Source organism: Halichoerus grypus, chromosome 4 (genome assembly GCF_964656455.1).
Source record: "Halichoerus grypus chromosome 4, mHalGry1.hap1.1, whole genome shotgun sequence".
Lineage (NCBI taxonomy): Eukaryota > Metazoa > Chordata > Mammalia > Carnivora > Phocidae > Halichoerus > Halichoerus grypus.
In genome coordinates this window covers 85,658,653-85,674,572 of record NC_135715.1, presented here as the reverse complement: position 1 = coordinate 85,674,572, position 15,920 = coordinate 85,658,653, and the positions used below count along the sequence as shown (strand labels likewise).

The 15,920-nt window shown below is 39.9% G+C and overlaps 1 protein-coding gene across 12 annotated transcripts in view; it reads right to left on the bottom strand.

Annotated features, from left to right (window-relative positions):
* Positions 1–15,920, bottom strand: part of SAP130 (Sin3A associated protein 130) — an 83,298-nt gene that overhangs the window by 41,565 nt on the left and 25,813 nt on the right. For 10 of the 12 annotated variants that reach the window (XR_013447063.1, XR_013447064.1, XR_013447062.1 and 7 more), the window contains 6 exons: positions 15,517–15,607; positions 15,217–15,321; positions 11,332–11,473; positions 8,273–8,394; positions 2,541–2,843; positions 1,707–1,884 (listed from right to left, as the gene is read on the bottom strand). Coding sequence is in view for 8 of the 12 variants with exons in the window: in XM_078070633.1 (XP_077926759.1) it covers positions 1,707–1,884; positions 2,541–2,843; positions 8,273–8,394; positions 11,332–11,473; positions 15,217–15,321; positions 15,517–15,607 (941 nt within the window). In the remaining 4 variants the exon portion in view is untranslated. The remainder of the gene's footprint in view (positions 1–1,706; positions 1,885–2,540; positions 2,844–8,272; positions 8,395–11,331; positions 11,474–15,216; positions 15,322–15,516; positions 15,608–15,920) is intronic. The other 2 variants (XM_036085353.2, XM_036085346.2) reach the window with 1 other exon arrangement.

The following is a 15,920-nucleotide window of genomic DNA, read 5'->3' as shown; positions in this document are numbered from 1 at the left end:
TAACGCTGGTTAGAACCTCTGAACTTGAAGAACTTGCCTATTTTTTTTTTTTTTTTTTTTAGAGAGGCAGTGAAAGAGAGAGAGAGGAGTGGGGGAGGGGCAGAGGGAGAAGGAGAGAGAGTAAGACTCCACACCCAGCACGGAGCCTGATGCGGGGTTCGATCTCACAACCCTGAGATCATGGCCTTAGCCAAAATCAAGAGTCGGATGCTTAACTGACTGAGCCACCCAGGCACCCCAGACATTGCCTACTTTAAGTTTCACTGTAGGGTGATCTGGTTCCTGACCTTACGAAATCCCTAGTGTTGGTATCTTTGCATCTTTCCTCCTGGGCTGGATGATCCTTGAAAGAAAGTGGAGTCCTCATCTCACTTTTTGTCTACAGCATTCAACTGCCAGGGTCCTGCCAGCTAAAAGGGAGAAGTGGACTGGTAGTTGGGAGAAGTGGACTGGTAGTCTCAGCACTCTGCAAATCTGTGTCTGGTAAAATACTCCTGGCCCTCCTTATGCTGACTGATCCCAGTGGACCAGCTGCAGAATTTAGCCCTCTGGGTACATGCTGGGGTTGGGAGGAGCAGTGTATGACAAACTGTGGGTAGCGAAGGGGATGCAGGGCTCTAACCTTCTCAAACACATTTCAGCCCAGCTTCCTTCCACCCCTTGTTCTTCCTGTTCCTGTTCCTTCTGAAGCTTCAGCAATTTAAATGAGGATGCCTCTCAACATTCTCTACAGACTTAAAATTCAGCTTTCTCACAGTTAAGTGAGTGATCACTCACCTACCTGCTTTCCAGCTTCAAAGTTTGGTTGCTGTTGTCTTCTCCTATTCTCCCCATCCTTGTGTGTTTACATCTTTTTAAAAAGCCTCTCTGCTAAAAGTTCTATAGGGTTTTGAGGGGAAAAGAAATTTAGAAGTGTGTGTTCAGCCTGCCATGTTAAGCATGAGCTTTGTCTTGCATTTTCATTGATAAGGTTCCTTTACCACAGACTGACTTATCTTTAAAAGATGCTCTGGTTGAGGCAAAGTCCTACACATCTGGAAACCCCGTACAGACCCAGCAGCTTATGTTCTCGCTATGCTTTAACCTTTATGATCTTCTGCTGTTGAAGCACATGAGCTCGGTGGAGCCAAAGAAATGCTGCTCTCTGAAGTGTGACTGCCCATCTTCCACCTCCCAAGTTTTCAAGTGAAGTTTCAGGGCACAGCACATACCTTCCTGCCCATGACCCACACCAACTCAGAGGTCCTATGACGACACAGTACACTTGTGCTACTAAATATGACCCTTACTTAATACACCTGGGATATTATTTGCCCTGAGCAACAATTCATGCTGGCCAGTAAGGAAAAAAAATACATAGTACACATTAACGTGCCTACCCGGACAAGCCTGAAGGGTCTATTAGAAGCTACTCAGAGAGTCTAGAATTAAACTCCCAAAAACTAGAGAGAACTCCTAAAACAGTATGCAACGGCTGCTTCTAAAACTGACCCCCCCGCCACGACTCATGGATTCTTACTGTCCTAGAGTCTTTGCTTGGCAAGGCTCTACTGAATGAGCCTGTGGTCAAGTTATTTTGAAAGATTAAAAAATGCTATAGAAGATGAGAGCTTAAAGTCTGCTACCAGCACTGGATGAGCGCCTACTATTTCTACTAATTATATCCAGAATTAGAGGTGGCGTGTGGCACTACTGGGTCTACCTACCCATCCGTGGCGGGTTTCTTCCGGAGGATACTTGGCCGGGGGGATGAGCCCTGGGCTGGAGCGTTGGTGCTAGCACTCTGGCTGTGGGTCTGCACCACTGTTGTTGCTGCGGGAGCAGCGCTGAATGGATTGCTAATAGGGTTGGCCACAATTGTGGCTCCGTCTGCCAACACCACTGCTGGAGGACAGGGAGGGGGCAGGAGAGAACAACGAAGAAAAGGATACAAAAGAAACATTACTAAAATATCACATAAGACAAAAAACAATTAGACCTCCAGAATTAGAGTACCCATGCTATGACTGTCCAATTTCAAGAAAGTAAGGAATGAGCACAATGTTCATCTGTCTCAAAGCAGATGGCAAAGTGGAAGAGGTTACTGAGTCTACTGATGCACATTTTTCTTTGCTGTATAATCATAACTACTAATAAATCAAATAAGATAAAGTATGTAGCATACCTCAAGAAATAATCTCCTACAATTTTTGTGAAATACCATTGCCTCTCAATCCCTAAATATGATACATTAATTTTACAGCTTTACATACAAGTCGGAAGAAAATCTTAAACAGAATCAGAACACTATAATAAAGGTGAATTTGCTCTCTCAACTTTACAGAGTGCTTCTTACCACATGCAAACGCACATTAGGCTGTTGATGTACATAATTTTTAATGTTTACAATGACTCTGACAGATAAATTCTATGTTAAAAGAAGAAACTAAGGCACAGAGAAATTACTCAAGACCACCAAGCCTGTAAGTGACAGAACCAGGATTTAAACCTAGTATATCTCTATCCTCTACACCAACTTCCATGCAAAAAACTCAAATTACCTGAAGTCTTTCCTTCAGGCTGAGGCTGCTGAGTACCCATTGGTGCAGGCTGAAGTCCCTGTGTGCTGATTGGGGTTGCTGAGTGGATTCCCTGTGTGCCCATTGGTGCTGGTTGTATTCCTGGAGTCCCAATGGGGGCTGGCTGTATCCCCTGTGTACTGATGGGTGCTGGCTGGATCCCTTGGATATGTCGAGCATGAGAAGTATCCACTGTCATCAATTGCATGGGGTTTAGGTGGACTGTGGAAGCCACCCCAACGCCAGTTTGAGCTGTGATGGCAGAATTTGGAGCCTGAGCAGAAACTGAAAATGATGCAGAAAGTGACTACAAGAATGTTAGCTCTGATTAGACATAGTCCACGTAAAGAGAAAAACACTAAAACGAAAATAGAATATTCCACTGTAAAAGACCTAAACCCTCAGTTTTTATGGGTGGTTTTTTTTTTTTTTTTTGAGAGGGAAAGAGAGAATCCCAAGCAGGCTCCACACCCGGCTAGGAGTCCGACATAGGGCCTGATCCCACGACCCTAAGATCATGACCTGAGCTGGAATCAAGAGTCGGATGCTCAGCTGACTGAGCCACCCAGGCGCCCCAGTCTTTTTTTTTGTTTTTTAAAGATTTACTTATTGGGGCGCCTGGGTGGCTCAGTCATTAAACGTCTGCCTTCAGCTCAGGCCATGATCCCAGGGTCCTAGGATTGAGCCCCACATCAGGCTCCCTGCTCAGCAGGAAGCCTGCTTCTCCCTCTGCCCCTGCTTGTGTTCCTTCTCTCGCTATCTCTCTGTCAAATCAATAAATAAAATCTTAAAAAAAAAAATAAATAAAGATTTACTTATTTATCTGAGAGAGTGAGCGCATGAACACAAGTGGGAGGGGCAGAGGGAGAGGGAGAAAGAATCTCAAGCAGACTCTGTGCAGAGCACAGAGCCTGATGTGGGGCTTTATTCCACAACCCCAAGATCATGACCTGAGCCGAAACCAAGAGTTTGATGCCCAACAGACTACGCCACCCAGGAGCCCCATAAAACCTTTTTTTTTTTTTAAACAAAGTACTACATAAAGCTCTATATATATTGGAGTTTTTTCCCTCACTTCCTATCAGTGTGATATGATCTTGCTGCAGATTACTAGAAAAGCATTAAAACAAGAAAAAGGAAATCATCTATTAAATTCCAAATGTGAGCCCGGCAACTGTCCTAAATAATTAAAATAAAACTTCTGAGATCCATCCATGGCTCCCAGGTCAAGAATCTTTGCTCTAATTGATGGAACCACCATCACAGGCATTTTTGATATACAGTAGTTATGAATTTTAAATTCCATATATGCGCTAAAGAGAGAGAACAAGCAAGTGTCCTTTTTTGCTACTGTGTATAGTAAAAAAAACTAACAACAACAAAACTGAAAACAGCAGCATTCCCAGGAAGCAAAAGAGAAGGAATTTCTATTTGTGGAAAGAAGAATACAAATCATGTTTCTTCTCAGTCATCAAAACAATCCAGAAAAAGATATACGCACCCCATATGCACTGAAATGTTATTTACAATAACAAAGATATGGAAACAACCCTAAGGGTCTACTGATGGATAAAGGGATAGAGAAAATGTGACATTTATCTCTATAAACACACACACACACACACACACACACACACACGGAGAGTATTACTTAGCCTTAAAAAAGAATTAAATCTTGCCACCTGCGACAACATGGATGGACCCTGAGGGTACTATGCTAAGTGAAATAAGCCAGGCAAGGACAGAAAAAAACCCATATGATCTCACTTATATGTGGAATTTAAAAACAAACATAAACAAACCAAGTTCATAGATACAAAGAACAGACTGGTGGTTGCCAGAAATAGGGAATGGGGGATGTGAGACATGGGTGAAGGGGGTCAAAGGTATAAACTGTCAGTTATAAAATAAATAAGACTTGGGGATGTACTGTACAGCATGGTGACCATGGTTAATAATATTATATTGGATATCTCAAAGTTGCTAAGACAGATCTCTAAGTTTTCATCAGAAGATAAAACAATTTGTAACTTATCTGTGGTGACGGATGTTAACTAGACTTATTATGGTGATCATTTCATGATATACACAAATACCGAATCATTACGTTGTCCACCTAAAACTAGTATGTCATGTTAATGATATCTCAATTAAAAAAAGGGGAAACAATGATGTAATTTAAGTTTTATAAACCATATAGTGGTTTAAAAAGGTAAATTATTATTATCAATGAGAAAAATACAACAAAATATTAGTACATGTAAATTCATAGTTACTGCTACACTGCAATTCTTCCCTTGTAAAAGAAAGAGAGAAAAAGAAAAAAAAGAATCAACCCGACAAAGCTATTAGCTTCTTCCTGAGAAGTGGACAAACCTTTGTTTCTGTTCACTAACAGTTGTGGGCACCTGACTGAACATGCAGTCTAGTCACCACCCCAAGCCTCTCAAGATCCAATCTCATTCCATGTGCTGCATCCTCACTCACACTACATTCCTGCCAAAACCAAACCACTCTGTTCTGAGTGCATATTCTGTGTTAATACTTTATTCACACACAGAAAAGTGCTTTCCCCCAATGCCTCCCTGTGGTTCTGTCCTGGGCATTCTAAGAGGCTTTCCAAATGTCACTTCCTTTAGGAAATCACTCCTGACCTCCAATCCTACCCTCTCAAGTAGAAATAACCTCTTTTAGCTCAGAAGTAGGCTGGCTTTGTTCAAGTTTCTTTTATTGGAACTTGGCACTTTCTCTCTAGTAAGAGCTCTTCATGTCTTATCTCCCTATGAGGCTCTAAGTTTGTTCAAAGTGAACTATTTTAAGAGTCAACTTTACAAATAGAGCCTAACAGGGGCGGCTGGGTGGCTCAGTCGGTTAAGTGGCTGCCTTTGGCTCAGGTCATGATCCCGGGGGTCCTGGGATCAAGCCCCATGTCCAGCTCCCTGCTTGGCGGAGAGCCTGCTTCTCCCTCTCCCTCTGCCTGCTGCTCTATCTCTGTCAAATAAATAAAATCTTTAAAAAAACCCAAAAAACAAAACAAAACAAAAAACAAATAGGGCCTAACATAGGGCCTTACATACAATAACAGGGTTTCAATAAATATGAAATTAATAAATGCATGAATGAGGGCACCTGGGTGGCTCAGTCGTTAAGCATCTGCCTTGGGCTCAGGTCATGATCCCAGGGTCCTGGGATCGAGCCTCGCATTGTGTGTCGGCTCTCAGCAGAGAGTCTGCGTCTGCCTCTCCCTCTGCCCTTCCCCCCTGCTCGTGCTCTCTCTCTCTCTCTCTCAAATAAATAAATAAAATCTTAAAAAAAAAAATAAATGCATGAATAAATGAATGAAGTGGAAAACATCTCTGAAGCAAGTGAAATTTCAGGAGCAATCTGAGAGGGATCAATTACTTGTGAACTATAAAAATTATGTATATATATTCATAATTACATGTTTATATCTATATCTAATACCTAATGAACCAACAAGATTCCATCTTTATAAGTAACCAGAGCCCATGAACAATTGGTCTAATCTATCATAAACTATGTATTACAGTAATCTCATATTTGGCCCATTATATACAAATTTTCCTGTCCTCTTCCTGATTGGAAAACATCTGCTTTAATATCATTTAAAAGGAGCCACTTGAAAACAGGACATTGTAAGCTGATTAATAAATCATTCCTTCAGTTGTGTCCATCCATGCATGTCTGAGAAATAACACATTACCCGTCATCTGCACCAACAAGGGACAGTATTGGTATTGGAAGAAATAAATTGCTGTTAACTGGACTATTCATTTTTCTGTGTTTCTATCCATCAGGACTACTGTAGTGGTGAAAGAAGACACTTGGAAAAATAATAATGTAGAGAAACAGATGGTTGGCAGGATCCCCAATACTTCTGACAGTGCTCTTACAATGCATTTTTACAAATAAATGTTTATCTAAAATGATAGTGTCTGCATAGATTGTTCTAGCTCAAGAGAGCCTCTGCAGGTCCTTTTCAGTTGGATGGCATTGAGAGAAATACATATTGGTCATGAGTTACCTACCCTAGAAAGGCAACATGACTGCATTGTTATAGAAGTATCAACTGGCAGAGGTAGATGAAGGAACCTGAAGGAAGTGCTGTTACTAAGAGACTTAAGAATTTTCAGCAATTAGTGTAACAAACACACGAAATTTACTTCTTAATTGTCAACATGGTTCTACCACACTTTTTGACCATAATTAAACATGGTTTTATCTTCACAGGATTGTTAATAAAGAACAGTTATAAGTTTCCTTTAAAAAGATGTTATTACTTTGATGTACAGCAAAACAGGACAAAAAATTCAGAACAATTCATCAGCTACTTCCCCACATTAAAATAAACCTTGGAGAGGGGCGCCCGGGTGGCATAGTTGGTTAAGCATCTGACTCTTGGTTTCGGCTCAGGTCATGATCTCAGGGTTGTGAGAAACCCCGTGTCTGGCTCCATGCTCAGCGCGGAGTCTGCTTGAGACTCTCTCTCTCTCCCCCTGCCCCTACCCCTTGCGTGCTCTCTCTCAAGTAAGTAAATAAATCTTCAAAAAAAAAAAAAAGAATACATAAACCTTGGGGAAAGTTTTATGGGGAAAAAAAAAAACCAACAAAAAAACCCAATGCAGTGATTGAGGAACCTGTTTCCAAAGCTATTTAAATACCTTAGAATTTGGACGTTTTAGACCAACGCTGTCCAATGGAAATATAAGTCATACATGCAATTATAAATTTTCCAGTAGCCATATTAATAAAGTAAAAAGCATGCCAAATTAATTTTAATGATATACTTTGTTTAACCCAATATATCCTAAACATTAAAATTTCAAAATACAATCATTATAAAAATGAATAGTAAGATATTTTACATTCTCTTTTCCATACTATGTTATTTTGAAAATTCAGGGTATATTTTACTAATAAAACACGTTTCAAATCAGATACTGAGTTCAGTTTTTATCAGGTAAATTTTTATCGGAAATATTTTATTGGTATTTTGACTCAATATAATCTACAATTTTGAAACAGTAGTTGCATATCACTAAGTTGTTCCAAACATACTAAAAATTTCTCTAATTTTAATTAAGTAAAACAAAAAAAAATCAGTTATTCATTTGTGCCAGGTCCCCCTTCAAGTGCTCAATGGCTCCACGGAGCCCTGGCTGCAGTCCTGTTTCGCACAGAAGGGCAACGCCCAAAATCTGGACAATTTGGCTCTCTTTTGCCTAAAGTGAGCTGAGGGTCTCATAGGAAAAGAAAACACAAACCCTGAAGATTAAGGATTTTTTTTCTGGATTGGCAAAAAGAACATTATTTACAAGTCAGGATGGTAAGTGTTGAGCATAACTGGACTAATACTAAAAACACAACAGATATCCACAAAACAATAGAAGCCCCATAAAAGTATGGATTTTACCATTTTAACTGTACTGCCATTTTAAGGTATAACAAATTGTTAACATAATTATCTTCAGGGTGGGATAAAATCATACAAATATACTAATAAGTAGCAACCTTTTTATAGATCACAGAGATGTGATCTAAAACCTTAAAGCTTCAGGTTTTAGCCTTATGTGAACCTGAAGATTGAAGGTGGAATAATTAAATCCACACTACAAAGACTCACTGGTCAATTCTGATCTCATTGCTTGCAAAAACTGGAATGTTAAAAGTCCTCTTAACAGCAAGGCTCATACCTGGATACTGTCGGATGGTGGACACGGAGCTGGTGATTGGGGTGTATGTGTGTGCAGCCAGTGGATATGCAGAAGGTGGGTATGTTGGCAAAAAGTACTGGAACTGAACAGGAACAGACGGTCTACAGATAGAAGACAGATAATATGAACCAAAATGGGTTTACTTTCTTCTTCACTTTCAAATGATCCTATCCCCCAGATCGTCTTCATATCCTTATATGCCATACTAACATTTCCCCAATTGTGTCCCAAATAAACTTAGATCAAAGGACACACACCTAGAGAGTAATATTTGTAAAAATAAATGGGTACTATCAATACATCCATAAACATAAAAATATACAGTAACAATTACCAAAACCAATGTAAAAAACCTCAGTAATCAAAGGTTTTCTCTGCTCAATTCCACTTGAAAGACTTTAAGTTTACACTGGCAAATCTTATCAAATACAAGTAAAATAGATAATCCCAAACTTATACAAACTGATTCAGAAACCAAAAAAAGAAGAAACAAGATCAAACTTAACATAGCCTTGACACCAAAACTAGATAGGGAGAATAGGAGAAAAGATTATAAACAAATCTCATTCTCTACATCAACACAAAAATTTCTAAATAAAATGGAATTAAATACTGTATAAAACAAAATATATTATGATCAAATAAGGTTTACCACAGGAAGAATGATTCAATATCAAAATTTCTATGAATGTTTTAGATTCTTTAAAAAATTAAGAGAACAATCATTTGAAATATCACAAAAGATATACAAAAATATTTAATGGAGACATAATACTATAGATTAGCTATATTAGGATTAAAAAAAAATTACTTCCCCCTCCAAATTTTTATAGCATTCAATACTTACTCATGATATAAATAACTGAAAAAGAGGAATGGAAAAAATCTTTGTTCCTCAATCTGAAAACAGCATGTACCAAAATCTATTCTGAAATTTCCCAAGAATTCCCATTTAGGTCAGGAATAAGATAAGACCGTTCACTATCTTATCACTATTCAACATCATACTGGAAGCTCCAGGTAACAAGAGAAACACAGGTATGAAAAATGGAAATGAAAAAAATCCCTCATCCTTCAAAAAATTGTCTTATTTTTAGACAAAATAAAAACCTACATAGGAAATCCAAGAGAATCTACAAACTTTCAGGGCTAACAGGTGTGTTCAGCAAGGTGAATAGATAAAAAGACCAATATATTAAAACCTATAAGCATTCCTACACACCATAATACTCAAACAAGAACATTTAAAAATGATCCAATTCTGAAACTACTTCATATGCACTGTACCAGATTCTCACTGGGAGAGAAGAGATACAAATATGGAATGGGGGAGGTAATGGGGTTGAACTAGAAGGATCAGCATGTACTAAAGAGTTGTTGTTGTTGTTTTTTTAAAGATTTATTTATTTTACAAAAGAGTGAGAGAGCGAACTGGGGTAGGGGCAAAGGGAGAGGAAGAGAATCTCAAGCAGGCACCCCATTCAGCATGTAGTTTGATCGGCGGGGGCTCAATCCCACAACCCTGAGATCATGACCTGAGCTGAAACCAAGAGTCAGATGCTTAACTGACTGAGCCAACCCTGCGCCCCTAAAGAGTTTTTATGACATCACATGCTTCCTATTTCTGTCAGCTAAAAGAGCCTGGAAGAAATGACAATCAAGTAGCAATAAACAGAGCTAATGCTCTGGTTTCTAAATGATGAAAAGGAACCAGGGCTCCCTGGAGAAATGGTAGCTTCCAGGGCTCAAACAATATTCAGGAGAAACCTGGAATATTTTGTTGTGGTGGGAAGTAAGGAAGGGGTAGACTGTATGGGACATGGAAAACCCACAGGAACTGGTCTGAAGAAGCTTCCAGAGACGATCTGAGCATCAAAACAGAAGACAATCATGAGTTATAATAATGAATAAACTAAATCCATGAGTCCATGCTCATTTAAAAAAATAAAATATACAACAAAATAAATGGGGATAGGTAAAATTTATTTACATAAACATGTCAACTGATAAATGTGGAAGAAATGGTGAAAAAGTCACTATCTTGCAACCATCATACTGCAACCATCAACTGATACGGCCAAGAATCCTCAACAGATGCTAATGCCACTGAGTGAAAGTTTATTGACGAACAGGGTATTTATAGGCTCCAAGTATTTTCACACAGATTAGTGGTTTACAAAGGAGAAAAATAGGGGCACCTGGGTGGCTCAGTCGGTTAAGCGTCTGCCTTTGGCTCGGGTCATGATTCCAGGGTCCTGGGATCGAGCCCCACATTGGGCTCCCTGTTCAGTGGGGAGCCTGCTTCTCATTCTCCCTCTTCCCCTTCCCCCTGCTCATTCTCTCTCTCAAATAAAATCTTTAAAATTTAAAAAAAAAAGGAGAAAAATATACCTTTATAGAAAAATCTGGCAAACATCACCTTTACTAGGTAATTAGTGCTGACAGGGCTAACAATGAGACATAGGGGCGGCATGAGCTCTCTGATGTAGTAACTGTGAGAAGACTGCATCACCTAAGTGGTATTTGCTCTAAAAATGCATAACCTGAATCTGACTTTGAGGAAACAATCTACAAGCCTAAGCTGAAGAGTATTCTACAAAAACAACTGGCCTATCTATACTCTTCAAAAATGTAACTGTATGAAAGGGAATGGAAGGCTAAAGAATCATTTTGGATAACTGCACTGTGGTTTCGAGAAGGTCTTTGTTCTTTCAGGATGAAAATGAAAGTACTTAGGGATAAAGGGTCATGACGCTGCAACCATACTCTCAAACCAGCTCAAAATAAATCAAACACAGAAACACACCAAATGAAAAAGTAGATACCAGGAGAACATCCATCAAAAGAAGAATGGCTAAATAAACATAGCACATTTTCATAAAATGAAAAATAAATTACACACGGTATTATTTTCAGGAGGAAATCTGAAAATAAGAATAACTATATATATACTGTATTTCTCGGACATTTTGTGTTATTGAAAAATCAAAACAATTAATGACACAATGGGGCAGTGTAACTGGCACATTCCCTCCTACCTATTATCACTTCGGGTTTCCATGGCCACAGGATTTGGAGAGGCCCGATGACCTGAAATGGGAATCAGGCTACTCCTCTCTGCAGGGTAATCAGGCTGGATCCGAGGAGAAGTGTGTGTGATCTGCTGAGGCACCACCTTAGCTACAAATGCAAAATCCAATCATATTACCTCTCATATGCTTTTATTGGCATGCCAAAACATTTTTGGCCAGCAACAATCTTAGGAACGCAAGTAGTAATAAGAAGCCTGGATCTTTAGTTTTCATCAAAATAAAAAAAGAAAGATCAGTACATAAGATTCAACTGAATTATTTCAAGCCAATAATCTACCGATACATTCATATGTTCGTACTGTTATTTGCCAAAGCAGGGTTCACCATCAATACTTTAACAAAAATACCAGCAATCAGGCCCTTTCTCCCTGACCTGTCTTCCTGGAGACCTTTTTTTAGAAGGAGAAAAAATTTTAACAACAATAAAAAAAATCAACAAAATTTTGAATACCAACATGGCAAAGACCTTAGCTTCTACTGCAGCATCCATAGCTAATTAGTAATGAATCAATCATTTTAATCTCCAAGTCTCAGTTTCCTCATCTATGGGAAGGCCTTCTTTAGATAATCACTTTATTTCTAAGATCCTTTGAATGTCTTGTGATTTTGCACAATACTTCATAGCAAAATCAAAATGACTACAGAGTTTTCAAATCTAATCTGAGGTTCAAAGTTTGCTCTCCTTTAGCATTTGCAATCAAGTTTTGTTTAGAAGGTAGAGCTGAACTGGTACATACTTTAGTGTTCTTACAGACCTCTCTGTTAACTCTAGGAGGGAGTATTTGGAAAGAAAAGCTGCAACCTATATTAGATATATAGAAGGACAGCTACCATCTGTGTAAGACCCCAGTTACACCAGTGACAGGCACATAAACACTGGAGACTAGGATGACACCACCACATTACCCAAAGTGCAGTGCACTGAACACCAAAGGTAAGCAGCACAAGCCCACCATGATTCCCAGCTATTTCGTGAGGGAGGCAGCTGGAGAAGTTTCTGCAGGATGATAGCTGGGATGCCCAATTCGACCACTGATGGTGACTTGGCAGAGAGAAGCTGCCATGAAACGTTCTCCGTCAGTACTAAGTAGAGAGGGAGCTGAATGGGAAGCAACTAAGCCTTATTTTTCCACTGTGCCCAATAAAAGGTAGGAGAAAAGAATGCTCCCAATAGGAATGCAGCTGTCAACTGGCAAAGTGGCTAACTACTTGTTGGTAAACCATACACACGCCCATGAATTTATATCTGTACTTTTTTCTAATTAAAAAAGCCACACATTGTCAATTATCAAAAAAAAAAAAAAAAAGAAGACTTAAGGAAAAACATAATGCAAAAATCGTTAAGTTGAACATAATGCCACCTCCAAAGATGATCCCTGTTTTCTGAATGCTGTGATCATCTGATTCTGCTTTTTAGAATTCTGACACCACTGTCATATGTGGGCCAGAGCATGGAGAAAATAAAGACGGTATTCTAATGGAAATGAGCATTCATTAAAGGCAAAAACTCTATGCTTATGGTTAATCAGGCTTTTTCCCCCTGACTAAAAAATGGTTGAATTCAATATTTAACCTCACCTGGAGAAAGCAAGTGTCACTTGGAAAAAGCTACTTAGGTGATTTTAATATATCCACTAAATGCCCACTTGAAAATCAGTGCTCTAGGGTTAATATCAGGTATCCTTTCTCAACTGAGGTACTTTTGTACAGGGATCCTATAGTGACGTAACAAAGAAATACTTGGCTTACTATGAAAGAAGAAGGGAAAACCAGGGCATAAGCCTGATGGAACTTAGATAAAATCTATCACATTAAGTGGCGGATGTTAAATCTGTTTGGACACTTCTGTCAAATGATTTTCACAACTAGAATTTAGCAAATGGTTAAAAATCAAAGATAAAAGAGCTGGGAGATACGGAATATAATACTGTAACTTAAGACAAGTAAAAAGTTGATAGTCTTAGCCAAATGAATGCACATACTTCTGTCTCCTGGTACTCTGAGTTTACTTCCACAGTGTGATCTCCCAGCAAGATACAGTGACATAAATAAGAACTAATCTCTAAATAATTCTTTACAAAGGTGATTCAAGATGAAACCAGAGAGCCCCTATAGGGTACACTGTCCTCCTTTATAGGTCTAATTTTCTCTCTAGCTATAGTGAGACTCTCCACTATAAATATGGCAAGAATAAGCCTGGTTCTGTTGTTACAGTGCTCAGGATAACTGATGACACTGTTAGATATAGTTAGAAAATGGTGTGAAGTGAGAGTTAGGGAACAAGCAACAATCTTTTTCAACAGAAGTTCATCAACGCTAAAATCACACACACACTCCCACCCTCCACCCCACTCTTCTTTTCACAGGAGGGAATGAACCACCTTCACCTCAGGGGGGTAAGAAAGAAGTGTGCTCTCTCTGATGCCAAGCTGCCACGAGCAGTAGCCTGAGAAAGAGCCAGCAGCAGTGTTTTCACTGCTAGAAGCCTACCGTGGGGCTTAGTACCAATTTAAGGACGGGCATGGCTGAGTTATCTAAGGGAGGAGGAAGAAGGTTTCCTGGACTCCACCATCATTCCAGCAAAGTGTCCTCCAAGTTTGCGCAGAGGGACGTGAAGCTGTCTTACATGGGAAGGAAGGAACTACCGCAGTGCTGGGACGTAGCAAGTGGGGAAGCAATACTTCTATGTCTGGTCACCAGATTTCTGACAGTTAAGTATGTCAGTGTGTCATCTTACAAAAAGCACTCTTCTAAAAGTTTATGAAAAATATGGCAGCTGTCCCATGTGTCTGGGAGTAAACAGTAAGATGGCATGCTTATTGTCATACAACCAAGGCAAAGCTAATACCAGAAACTAAACCTGGGGCTTGTGAACTAAAGAAAGCAGCACTCTGCCTCAGAAGCCAGTCTCTGCTTTGGAAGCTGTGACAATGAGACACAGCCCCTAGGACAGGTGTCGGCAAACTGTGGGCAAATCCTGCCCGATGCCTGTTTCTGTACGGCCCATGAGCTACATGTGCGTTCATACTTTGGAATGGCCGGGGGGAAAAAAATCGAAAATTTCACGACACATGAAAATTATATGAAATCCAAATTTCTGTGTCCATAAAAAGTTCTACTGAAATGTAGCCACACTCATTTGTTTACATATTATCCACAGCTCAGCAGTTGTGACACGGACCTATGAAGCCTGCAAAACCTAAAATATTTATTATCTGGCCCTACAGAGAAGGTTGTCAATCCCTGCTCTTTATGACTCTTTGGCCGCCAGAAACTTTTCAAAGATTTTTAAAAAATATTCAAAGCATATATTTAAAAGGGGAATAAACAAAGCCTAGAAGAAATTTTAGGATGTTCGTGAAGTATCTTGGGGTAGCAGTCAGATGAGAACTGAGGGTAATCAACCCGAGGGTTATCACCCTTCCTGCTGTGCACTGCCCAGAGAGTTTTCCTGAACAATCCATCAATGTACAAGTTCTCTTCATTCCAGATCCTTGCTTTTTCTGTGGATCTCATCTAACTATGTCAGTGAAGTTAACTTCTCTTTAAAAGGCACACACAGGAGAGGTAAAATCTGATGAATGAAGAGTCAAAGCTGTGTTAAAATAACATTTACTTTCAGCTCTCGAGGATTATTACCCTCTTTTCCCCACTACGGTCAACACCAAATCTGTATGACAAATATACAAAAATCGAATTCAGTGTTGCTTTGAAAATCAACAATAATTAAAAAAAAAAAACACACCCAATACTAGCCCTCAATATGAAGACCTCGTCAGAGGGGCTGAAAAATCCCTTTTAAGCTCTGTGTGAAGGCTGCAGGACACTTACCAACTGGGATGTTTGAGGTGGTCACAGCGGTAGCATGGGATGAATGTGAGGGCATTGTCATGGTAACAATTGTACTCGTGGGAGCTTGTGTGTGTGACACAGATCCTGAAATTGGAGAAAAAAAGTCTTCAACAGTGGCCTCTCTACCCACACTACAGATTCTCAAATACCCGAGGAAAGCTCCTGGGAAAAGAGAATTCACCCTATTCTTTTTCTCTGACTGAAGCTGAGAATTGAGAAATTAACTTACCACTCATGCCTCACACCTCCTTAGGAGGAAAAGCAGGGCTGCCAACTTACCGGCCGTGGTAGCTGAAGGAATGGTGTTGGTTGCCAGTATAGGTGCTACTGTTGCTGCAGCCACTGGTGTGCCAGTGCTGAAGATCGTTTTCTGGGGGGGGAGAGGAGGGGGGAGGGGGGGAGGGGGGATATCCCATGACACAGTTATAAACAAGAACATTTCCCCCTCCATCCAGTCTATTTTATTTATTTATTTATTTTAAAGATTTTATTTATTTATTTGACAGAGAGCGAGAGAGGGAACACAAGCAGGTGGAGTGGGAGGGGGAGAAGCAGACTCCCCGCCGAGCAGGGGGCCTGATGCGGTGCTCGATCCCAGGACCCTGGGATCATGACCTGAGCCAAAGGCAGCTGCTTAACGACTGAGCCACCCAGGCGCCCCTCCATCCAGTTTAAAAGCAATC